The following is a 12,888-nucleotide window of genomic DNA, read 5'->3' on the forward strand; positions in this document are numbered from 1 at the left end:
TATATTTATTAAACAAAAACAGGCCGTCTGTACCATTGCAAACTTACATTACACCACAAGCTGTAAATTGTACTTTAAAAAGTTAATGATATTAACAGTTCCATGTATTTACATATATGAAGCATCCGTTTTCAGTCTAACTCAAATGAAAAATCATTGTAACACTAGAGATCAAAACAAATAGTCTTACTTTACTGGATTGTCACTGGTACAGCAGGACTTCAGACATATGGCAAATAAAATATTTAATGTTTTGCCCAATTACATGAAAATGGAGAAAAACTTAAATAAATTTAAACAAAACTTAAAAAACTTATCTAATAGAGAAAGAATTTTATAGTGTTAAAGAATATCTAAAAATATACGCATAACAATGTAAAATATTTTATCTATATGTATAATCACTTCTGTAAATCATTTTATGTTTGTTTCATAATCTCACATAAATACTATGTACATGTGAACTGAACCCTCCAAATACCATGTAAATAAATGAAATGAAAATGAAATGAAGCGCCCAGTATCAAAATCCGCCACATTAAGAGTCTTCATCCCGGCGAAATTAAAATACCGCTAATTTTACAGTAATTATGTGATATCTTCAAATAAATAAAATAAAAATCGAAATGTGGAACAAGAGCGCCCTAGACAATATTATTTTACATGAGAAACCGTTATCACAACTCACTTATCTACTTTCGATTTCGAGCCATTTTGAAAATCGGCATTTATTTTCGCGTTTCTAAACGGCTGAAAAGGGAAAGCCATTAGGTGACTTGTGATAACGGTACCTCACGCAAAATAATATTGTCTAGGGCGCTCTTGTTCCATATTTCAATTATCTTTTATCTATTTGAAGATATCACATAATTACTGTAAAATTAGCGGTATTTTAATTTCGCCGGGATGAAGACTCTTAATCTCGCTTAGTTTCGAGTAATCTCGAAAAACGTGCAGTGAAGCTCCATATATACGCATACAAAGTACCATATTTGAGCTAGATTTTATTAGTATGAAATATTAAGCTTTTAAACAAAGTTCTATTTCCATGGAATTCCTTTAGATTAAACATATAACAAGCGATATATAACTCAATTTCGGTAAAAAAAAAAAAAAAGATTTGGTGGGTTTTGATACTAGATGCCTCAAATATCCAATTATTAAAATATTACTGCTAATCTAGAAGATTCTTACCTTTTCTTGAACTAAACATTGAAATACACATTTTTAATAAACGAACATATTTTACATTTTAAGTTTTGAAATAAGGCAGTGCAATTCTTCTTGGGGAAGCATTATACCAGATTTTTATAATATTTCTTATAAGAAAAAGTTCCAGTTCACGAGGATCTTCCATGAATATTAACACAAGTGAACTTAAGTGATGTGGTGTAAGTTGTTGTCTTAATTTAGGACAAATTCAAGCCTTGCTTGAGAATGGTCTCTCAATTTTGCAGGTACCTATAGCACACACACTTAATATAGCAGCTAAGTGTCGCAGTGTAGGAAAACCGTCCCTAATATCATCCACTTGAGGTTTACATTACATACCACTCAACTTCATATTCTTCTTTGTATACTTCTTTAAAATTGAATGAAAACACTTATATTCAGTTACGCACTCTTTAAAAATCAAAGGAAAATATCACACAAAGATTTGAGTTTTTGTATTGCATTATACCTAAGCATAATGTCACCACAGTTGAACGGTTGAACCTTGGGGGATAAAAAAAAAAATTGCCAGCGGTATCGCCAAATCTTCTATCAAAATTTTCTAGCAACACTATCACATATGGCCTCACAACTTCATTTTCATAGTCTTCAAGATCTGCTTCCAAAATCTGCTACAGACTTTCTTCCATCACTTTCTTGTGATACTTATGAAATGTTTTCAAATAAGTCGATGAAACTCATAATATCCTTCAATCGAGAGGTTGTTACTGACGTTTTCATCAGTAAATCACTAAGAGTAAGTCTTTCGGGCTGTAAAATTAGATTCAACGAATGAATTGGTTTCAACACTTCCAATATAGCGAACAATAAGACCGTTAGCTTTTTGTTCTGGACTACTAACAACAATCCCCCTGCCTCTGATGACAAATCCCCGCAATCTGTATGTGTTTCTTGTAGCGTTACTACGATTGCTGTCAGTCAACAAGGGACTTGGCAGCTCGAAAGTGACGACTGTTTCCTACGTTCACGAGCTCCAGATTGGAAGCATTCATGATAGCCTGTAATACTTTTAACTTTGTATGACTTTTCGGTGGCTTATGAAAGAACTTCATAGGCTGTTAAGGTCGAAAAAAGTAGGAGATATAAAAATGGTACCATGAAAAAATTCTGACCTTTTTGCGGAATATGAAAAAGGACAACCACTGAAAACTCGCAAATTCGAAGAACATAAACTGCATGTTAATATATATACAGAGTGTTTCAAAACAACACCGGCGTTTGGGAGGTGATTCCTGACACCAAAATAAGACAAAAAGTATAGAACAACTTGGGTGCACATATGCTTCCTTTCGGAGATTTAGGCTGCCGAAAAAAGGTAAAAATGAACTTTAAAGGTCCATAGCTCCAAAACTATGGGACCTACCGTAGTCGGTTCAAGACTTCACTTAAGAACTAATATGTGCCCTATCCAAAAATACATGTTTCAGAACCCTAAGGTACTCACGAAGCAATTATTATAGAGGGAGTTTAGCTACTGGCACATAATTTGAAATACTCTCCAACTACCTCTATAAAAATTGTTGCAGAAGTACCACAGGATTCTGAAATTTAGATATTTAGATAGGGCACATATTATTTCCTAAGTGAATTATTGAACCGACTTCGGTAGATCCCGTAGGTTTGGAGCTATGGACCCTTAAAGTTCATTTTTTCATGTTTTCGGCAGCCTATAACTCCGAAAGGAAGCATTTGTGCACCCAGGATGGTCTATACTTTTTGTCTTATTTTGGTGTCAGGAATCACCTCTCAAACTCTGTCGGTGTTGTTTTGAAACACCCTATATATATATATATATATATATATATATATATATATATATATATATATATATATATATATATATATATATATATATATATACATGGCTATTCCTATATCTTCAAAAATTTTGGGGGGGAATTCAACTTTGGAGAGGAAACTTTCCCCTCCTAAGATGCCTGGATAAAATACTGATTCAATGCATCCAGTAATAGAAAAATAAATTAAGACAAAGAAATGTAGAAACACTACCATACTTTTCTGCCACATTTATAAAGCATGGATAACCAAGAATTTTCCATGAGAAGTTGACGGAATAAGCACAAGATTTTCACAGTTTGATTTATCTTGCAACGTCGACAGGTTGTATTACATTAGTCACAAGATGGGAATTTTATAACTGAGAGCAGTTGCTACACTTAGCAGCAATCAAACGTTAAGTTAGAAAATAAAAAGGAAATATGCATTCTTTACTAAGTTAGGAGTGTAACTGCCAATATGCAATCTATTGTATTATTTTCATTTCATTTCATTCTCTGCATATTTTTAATAATCTGTTTTTTGTATGTAGTTTTGCATTTTACGAGACGCATGCAGAAAGTTACTTTCCCTCACGTCCCATAGTTAGGAAATCGTATGTTGCGCGAAGCGACTGCGCACGTAAGAAGTAAGGTCATAGCATGGTGCATGTGCCAGCCGAACTTCGCTAGTGTTCTCAGTAGTCATGCTGCAAATTGTCTACACCAGCAATGCACCATCTTCTTACTCATGAAGTGAGGCCCATACACCTGGTACAGCTGACGATGGATTTCAACCGGCATTATGCCCTGTGCATTCAGAAATTTTATCATTGCTGGCACTTCACACGCGGCGGGAGCTGAAATAGGAACGTCCATCTTCAACCAATGCCACGATGCTACTAAGAGCACTAGGGAAGTTTCACTAGCGAACACGCCATGCTCTGACCGTAGTCTCTCAAGTGCACGCAGTCGCTTCGCGCAACATACGGTTTCCTAGCTATGAAAGTTACTTTCTGGATGCACCTCGTATGTGATGTTATCAATAAATAATAATAATAATAATAAATACATTTCAGCTATAATGACCATACAGGATATACTAATAAACATCAGAGGTATTTTTTTCTTATTTCTATATTTAATAATTTTATCTTTGGTGCACTGATACTCACCAAGGTTTAATAAATACCTTGTAGCCTATTCGTAGCCACGTGAAGTGTATAATCGTTTTGACAAACATGTCAACTTGAGATAACGCGAGGAAAGCAGACAAAAAGTGTAAGAAAACAATTATTAGCATCTGTTAAGTCCTGTTTCAACACAACTTTTTATTTATGATGTGCTCCGGTTTCAGAAATTGTTCTCCAAATAGCGCCGTGTTGTTGATGTGTGCGTGAAGAACTTTTGCGACGCTTCGAGAAGGTAATGGCTTCATGAAGAGACTGGTTATTGGGTATGAAACATGAATGCACTATTACATTCCGAAAAAAATAAAAAAATAAAATAAAAAGAGCATGAAATGGCAGCATTCGTCATCACCCAAAGACAATGATTTGCAAGAAAGTTACTTTCTTCTGAGACCAATAGAGTGTCATTTTGGAGCACTACTTGCCTAGGGATGCACCGTCAATATAGTGCCTCGTATTCCTATTTCCTCCAAAATGATCTTAAAACCGACTATACGAACCAAGCAACACGGATCACTGGCAACATGACATTTCATTGTTTGGCCTCATACTACTCGTCAGTGTTGCCACAGTCCTACCTCTAGAGTGGGCTTAAAAATAGTACCAACTTGAAACGAAAAGGGCTGAATTTTTATACCACTGTAATGCATGGCTCTATAACACGAAACTAAAAGAGGTGAAGTTCTAGAACCCCCCTTCTTACCAGAGTTCAAATCAAGAAAGTGTTCTTTTTAAAAATTACTTTTTAAAAACTTTTTAAAAAAATTACTTTTAAAAACGTTCTGGTGTAGAGTCTTTTCAACGACACAAATTATAGACTTACTTGAGCACACGCTGGTCTTCTCCAGAATATTCAACCTTGATTCAAGGTGTGTGTGCTTCTTTATTTTTTTAATTTCAAGCGTCATTTGTTTCCCGGTATAGTTCGAATTACGAATTTTCCTCAAACCTCGTAGCGTTATGCGGTGCAACGTCTTATAATGAATGTTCAGCAGCATTTTTGAGAGTCCAACACACAGTATGAGTAAAGTGAGATGTAGAAAAAGTCTTACTGACACTTTTGAAAATGTGACAAGTATTTGTTGAATGGTGCTGAATTGGGTAGAATTGTACCAACTTTTTCACAAAAAGGGCTGAAAATGCCAGCGTGGTACCAACGGGCCGTTGAACGACAAAAAGGGCTGAATTTGGTACAATTGTACCAGGTGTGGCAACACTGCTGCTCGTGCAACGGCTGCAACCATTGGAGACTTTATTTTGAGTGTCTGCTTCATTATCCTTGCTCACCTGTTTTCGTCCCCAGTAATTTTTACGTCATTGGACCATTTGAAAAGGCACTAAGGAGAAAGAAGTTCCAATCCGATGCAGAAGTTGTAACGATAACTTGTAGAAATATGTATATGTTATTAAGGTCCCTGGTCCGTATCTTATGATATCATTTCCTATAGTCTGTATCGTATGGTATCATTTCCTTCTATTGTGGCCAGACATGTAGAAGCTTGTTCTTTCTGGATAGTTCTGTATATAGTACGAGAGGAAGCCATAGTGGATTATGTAAGTTCGTTTACAAAGGAGATAAATTATAAAAATAATAAGTTAAATGCAGAAAATCCACAAATAATACAGCAGTTAAAATAAATTCGATTTCTTTGTGTTATCATTTGAACAGTTGGTATCTGAATTATTTGTGAAATAATTTCGTAATTTTAATATAACGATCTCAGGGTTGTTATATAACTTAAAACGTTACAAAGTGCAACAAATAGTGCATGACTTCTTACCCAAGGAACCACAAACCTAATCTTCGAGAGGCATTAGTCACTTTGTTAGCCATAGGAAGAAATATTGAACGTGAGAGGAAGGGGAAATTATAATATCAATGTGTTTCTAATTCGCTCAGTATGCTTTTAAAAAGGAATTTTGGGTTTTTATTTGACTGCCCGTCTTGAGTTTTATCTTCTGTACAAAAAGCAGGGGTGCCCACAAAGCGGGGTATGACCAGTGGCGTATTTAGGGGGGCTTCCGGGCTTAAGCCCCCCCGAAATCTTACTTACTATAGTAAAATATATGAAATAGCTTGCAGAATTTTCACATTTTCAGGCAAAGCCCCCCCGAAAGTTAGCAAAGCTCCCTGAAACAAAATCGTAAATACGCCACTGGCTATGACGCAAACTGCATCATTGAAATATTTGAGGGGGGGTAAAAGTCTATATAAATATGTTTGAGGGGGTGTAAAAATTAATCGAAAATATTTTTTTCATGGAAGAACACCTACGGATAGACAATTCAGGGGGGTGCATCATGGATATGAGGGGGGTGGGCACCACTGCAAAAAGTGTTCGATATAGCCATTACTTATAGAGCGCATGTATCAGGGCGAGTTGAGGCATTCCTCCCAAACACGTTACAGAACGTCGTTATAAACTGTACTCATTAGTGTTTGTGTACGTACTTTCTTTAAACTACCACCTAATGTTTTTAGGCGAGAGTGTAGTGTTGAATCACTCTCAAAAAAGCTCGCAACACCGTAAGTAATAACCTAACCGATTCTCGGGAACTCGAGAACACAGAATGCCTTTCCGTAATGTAAAAGCATGTCGGATATAAACAAGCAAGTAATCATTCATGAAGAGTAGTGATCGCTAAACCGTCGATCGCGAGCTACTTAGTAGCTCGAGGGGACATTTTCGGTAGATCGCGTTAACGCTCCCGTTACGCCTAATTTATAAGCCTAGTTTAAAGGCAATAAACAAATGTAAGAATTTTGCTAAAGGAAATTGATAGTTCTTTTCGTTGGTAGTTCACAGTAGGATTTAAAATGGCACGGTAGATCAGAAACTTCATAAGTTTGGCGACCACTGAGGAAGATAGACACATCCAAAACTTTTCAAAACTTTGAAACCGACTGTTTCAAATAATGATTAATTGCGTGAAGGTGCTTGAGAAATAGGTAGGAAATAGAAGTTTCGAAATTAGTTCAGTTATTTGGAGTAATCTTGTGAAATCTGAATGATGATTAAGTTTCAATCCGGGATTGACAAGGTTGAAAAGTTCGTATTTTTTTTTGTCCTCAGACACCATCTCGACGAAATGATAGCCCATAGTTACGAAATCAGTATAGTTTGAAATGGTTGCTTCTTTAACAAGAAATCGTAGTAAAACTACTTTAATACTATATTATGAACTTGATTTCTCTTTTTTTCTTTCTTGTAAAAAATAACTAATTACATTTTAGTTATTTCTTTATAACTATTTAATGTTAATTTTCCAAATTCACATTCATACAATTCAATGGGATAAGAAACAAAGATGGTGGGGTATTGAAAACCTTTAGTTGTACGTATTAGAATTACATATACATTCGGAAAGTAACCTCCGATTGGTTAAAAAAGAAGTATCAAAGTAAATAAGAATTTATTACATACATTTGGAAACTACTCATTGCTCTATTTTTCAACATAGTTTCCATAAACATTCAAGCAATTATCATATCTCTGAACTAGCTTAGAAATTCCATCAGCATCAAAATCTTCCGTCTGTACCTTGAGTCAGCCTGTGACGGCATCTTTCATCTCCTGCTCATCATAAAAGTGCTGAGACCCAGATTGTGGAACGTCGATTTTCACGAAATTTTCCATCCATTTCCTGAACGATTTCATCAGTGACCACTGATGGCCTGCCACTCCTCTTCTTCGTCATGAATGTTTGTTCATCTACTTTTAAATGAACGAACTCATTCACGAACAACTCCTTCACTCATCACACTTGGTCCATACATGGCACAAAGTTCCCGATGAATAGCTGCTACCGAAAACTGTTTTGCCACAACAAAACGTACACCAGCTCCACTTGGCGGGATTTTCTATTGCAGCATACATTTTGAGACGCTACAAAAGTGGAACTAGTGATCAGACAACCTTTACTCTATCACGCCTGGATGCAGACTGATCTACCGCGCCCGTCTGTGCAAAGATGGTAGCGTTACCCCCGCTACTTTAAAGCACAGTGACTAATCGGAGGTTACTTTCCGAACCAGTGTTGCCAGACCAGTCAGTTGGAAAAGCAGGAGATTCGAAGATAAAAAACAGGAAAAAGCAGTAGACACATACAGTGGTGGTGTTTGAATGTAAATCCGGAAGGGGGGGGGCGATAAAATTTGCCATTATTAAGGGGGTAGTAGTCAAAACAAGCAGTCCAGAATTCATTTCCGATAAACTACGTTGAGCAAATGAAAGGGAAAAGTCCCGATTTATATTTATATTATTTGATACACAGGTGTGTGAAGTGAAACGTAGTGAAAAAGCAAAATGGAGTGGGAAAATGTCTTTTCATGCACGTAGCGATAACGTAGCTATATGGTACAGTCACACGTGATCGTGGCGTAAGACGATTTCTTGCTGACGATCGTGGAGAAATTATCTAAGCCACTCTTCCACCCCAAATCCCAATCTAAACAACACTTACTTGTAAATCAGTAAAACGTATAAAAAGCAGGAGATCTCCTGCAAAATCAGTAGATCTGGCAACACTGTTCCGAACACGCCTTAATTTACCTTGTATTATCTATCTTCTTGGTACGTTTTCTTGTATATCTGTTTCTTTACACACAAATAAACAGTTGAGTAGACATATAAGAGAACCATCAAACGATGCGTCTAATTCTCTTAAGCGTAACTGTACATATTTCGTTCTCAGCACCTTTCCACTTACGCTGACCACTTTGCGTTCGACACATTACGTTTCAATGTGTTTTACACTTGAAAATTGAATAAAAGATGCTTTGACAAGTTTATTCGATAAATATATTACTGTATTTTTAAATTTAAGTTCAATAATTACATTTTTAAATTTATTTAAATTTTACAATTACAAGATAAATCTAATATTACTTTTTGCTTTATTTTTTTTAGACAATATTCCTTCTCCGTTGTGTAAGTATTTGTTTTCTTGTTTACATTTCAGTATGAAACGTTGCATTCAAAAGATACAGATTTTGAAATAGAAATACACTAGTTATTAAAAATTGATTGGGCACTCTTTATAGTTTAAAAAAATCGTATAACGTTACACTGACGTGAGAGAGAGCAGAGTTGCCAATCTCAGAGAACAAAATTATCGATTTTCGTCTTAAAAATTATCATATATTAAAAAATATATATTGTATGTTCGTTGTGCACGTGTTAATTGTGGAAACAAGCATAATACTACAAATAGTAATAATATACATAGTGTTAAAAAATGTGTTACAATATTTTGGAAACAGATTCGTCACATCAAAATAAGGGGAAAAAAACATATAAACCTGTGATCAAAAATGGATAGTTTCGAAGTTATAGGATGCCGAAAACGTGAAACAAATGAACTTTAAAAGTTCATAGCTCCACTACTATGGAACCTATCGTAATCGGGTCAAGACATCACTGAGGAACTGGTATGTGAACTATTCAAATATCCATGTTTAAGAATGCTCCAGTACTTGCATACCAATTTTTAGAAGGGAGAGGGAGAGTGATCAAGTACTTCCAAACCGCCTCTATAAAAATGATTGTGGAAGTACTGGAGGTTCTGGAAGATGGATATTTGGATAGTTCATATACTAGTTCTTCAGTCATGTCTTGACCCAACTATGATCGATCCTATAGTAGTGGAACTATGGACCTTTAAAGTTCATTTTTTTTTCTCACGTTTTCGGCTCCCTATAACTACGAAACTATGCACTTTCGACCACAGGTCCATATTAGGGATGGCCAGAACCGGTTCCTGGTGGAACCGGTTTTCTGCTCTGAATGGATCCGGTTCTAGAAGATCCGGTTCCGGAACCGGTTTTTCGGATCCAGGTCTGGAACCGTTTCTTCGGATCTATGTCTAGAACCGGTTCTTCGGATCCAGGTCTGGAACCTGTTCTTCGGATCCAGGTCTAGAACCGGTTCTTCGGATCCAGGTCTGAAACCGGATCCGGAACCGGTTCTGAAAACCGGATCTCCAAGAACCGGTTCCGCTGGAACCGAAACTTTGTGACCATCCCTACGCTAAACCCGAGCTGCTGGCAGGCTGTGAACAGTACGCTAGATGAAATGGTGGAAGCGACAAGCAGGCACCCAGGCGGCGGCAGCTTGTCTCATTTGGCTAAATAAACTGGGTAACTGGCAAACTCATTGGCTAAACAGGCAAACTGGCCAACTCATATGGCTAAACACCCACTGGTGAACCAAAATTTTTCTGGGGGCACAAGTGGGTCTGGGCGGGGAAAGCACAAGCGCATGGTCCTCTTTGCATTTTTTTGAAGGTGAACTTTGTGCCTCCTTTACGGGTCTTTGGGGGCTTTCGGATCCAGGTCTGGAACCGGTTCCTAAGATCCGGTTCTGAAACCGGGTTTTCAGATCCAGATCTGGAACCGGTTCTTAAGATCCGGTTCTGGAACCGGGTTTTCAGATCTAGATCTGGAACCGGTACTTAAGTGGACAGTAGAATTTTACGTCCGTTTACGTTGGCCTACTTCACCTTGATTTGAGATTTTTCAAATTTTATTCTATTTTCCAGTGAAAAGTAGGAAATAATTATATATGATAATTAAATTGAAATTAATCGTAATATGACCCATGACAAACACTTTACCATTTTATATCATAAAGATCAGATCCACCGTTATTGTAACAGAGCATTGCTTGAGCAGAAATTCAAATTTCGATTAGTGATGATTTCAGAGCCTTTTTTAATTAGAAGTGTAAACTCTTTAGTAGTAATGGTCAGAAAACCGGTTTTTCGGCTTTTTAAAGGAAAACCGAAACCGGTTTTTGAATTGTTCAAAAACCGGTTTTCACACAAACCGGTTTCGGTTTTCTTTCAAATCGGTTCGGTTTTCAGCGAAACCGGTTTCGGTTTTATTCAAAACCGGTTCGGTTTTTCACCGGATTCAGTTTCGGTTTTCTTCGATTGTTTTTCCAAAATTAGTTCTATTTCTGACCAGAATAGTGTTTCGTTGTTATCCAGAAACTAATTCCGTTTCCACAGAAATAGTTCTTTTTCCCCAAAAGTTTTTACCGAAGCCAGTTTCGGTGGAAACGGGACCGGTAGAACTTAGAGGAGAAGGAGAGGAGGGAGAAATATATAAAAATATATAAATCTTAACTCTTGAATCACTCGACCGATCTCAATCAAATTTTCAGCATAGATGAGGGTCGACCCTGTGACAATTTTGATTATTTTCCTTTGACGGTGTAACTTAGGAGATAAAAGAGGGGAGCAACATTTGTCAATGATCGATATTAGAGGCTAATATATACTTTTCGGGGTCGCTGAGATGCACAGTGACACTTCTGTTGCTGATTAAATCCAAATTCAGCACAACTTGGGGGAGGGGAAGGCTGAATTACAACCAAATTCAGCCCCGCAACTTGGGGGAGAAGGAGATAATAAAAATGATAAAAAAATAACTAATATTAGTGTCGAATCCATAGTTTTCTGGGTCGCTGAGATGAACGGTGGTCTTTCCGATGCTGTTTAAATCAATGCCGCTAAAAACAAAAATTGCATATCTCACGGGTACCAAAAACACGAGATACGGAGTTGTGCACTTAAATTTTCATTTTAACCCAGTGAAGTGTTTAATCGATGCTAGTTAATTTTAGAATTAAGTTTGTTTAACATGTAAGTTTTATTTTTCTTCTTAAATCATTCTACATATTTAGCTTACAAAGGAAAAAAAATGAAGAATTAGTATATACGCATGTTAAAATGCAAATAAGGAAATCAATAAAATATGTCGTAATTACCTTCATAAATTAATTATATTTCCTTTTTTTTTTCTTTAACATTTAGTTGGCAGAATATGTAAGTAATACTCCTTATAATCTTAAGAATAATACCAAATGAGAATCACTTATGTAAGAAAATGAAGTTTGTTTAATCTCTTGATAAAAGGAAAAATCGTTTTGGATTTTAAGGGTCTCCACTACAGCGAAATTTAACTACGGCTAATTTTAGAGTTTTTCTGTAATACATTACAAACAATTAAAAATATTCGGAAAACAGAAACATAGTGAACTAGACAATACGATTTTGCATGTGATACCTTCACCACAATTCACCTATCTGCTTTTGGTATTCCGCTATTTACAGAACCCGCAAAAAATGCTAAATATATCTACAGTTGCAAATTAAAAGCAGATAGGTGAGTTGTGATAACGGTATCACATGCAAAATCGTATTGTCTAGTTCACTACGTTTCTGCTTTTCTAATATTTTTATTTGTTTTGAAGATATTACAGAAAGCTCTAAAATTAGCGGTAGTTTAATTTCGCTGTATCGAAGACCCTTAATTACAATATTTTCTTTCTTACATCTCTTTCTTTTTTAGTTATCATTACCCTAGCTTCAAAATGTCATAGTTGCTTAGTGGTAGAGAGTTCCTCTCTGGTGTGTGGCATCCGTGATTTGATTCCAGCTGTGGTGATCCCTGAATGAAGAAAACTTAAGAAATATATTTTTTTTTCATGGGCTCTTAAGGTCTGAATTCCCTGACAATGAAAATGAAATGAAATCTTGATTTTACATCCCACGTTTATGCCGGGTAGACTAAAGGAGACGGTCATGAGAGAGATGAATAAAATGATGGAATGAAGAAAGTGGGGCCCAGAGAAAACTCGCGCACACGGTGATTGTCCACCACAAAATCGATTTGGTGCGAGCTG

General features: G+C 36.3%; 1 protein-coding gene across 1 annotated transcript in view; it reads left to right on the forward strand.

Moving 5' to 3' along the window:
* The window catches only part of LOC145685611 (uncharacterized), a 171,188-nt gene extending 158,527 nt beyond the window's left edge, over positions 1-12,661 (forward strand). Inside the window, exons 21-23 of the mRNA XM_081758000.1 lie at positions 4,088-4,126; positions 9,109-9,129; positions 12,555-12,661. Coding sequence (XP_081614126.1) covers positions 4,088-4,126; positions 9,109-9,129; positions 12,555-12,661 — 167 coding nt within the window. The remainder of the gene's footprint in view (positions 1-4,087; positions 4,127-9,108; positions 9,130-12,554) is intronic.
* The last annotated feature ends 227 nt before the right edge of the window (positions 12,662-12,888 follow it).

The sequence above is a fragment of the Thermobia domestica genome, chromosome 5 (assembly GCF_964235325.1).
Source record: "Thermobia domestica chromosome 5, izTheDome1.hap1.1, whole genome shotgun sequence".
Lineage (NCBI taxonomy): Eukaryota > Metazoa > Arthropoda > Insecta > Zygentoma > Lepismatidae > Thermobia > Thermobia domestica.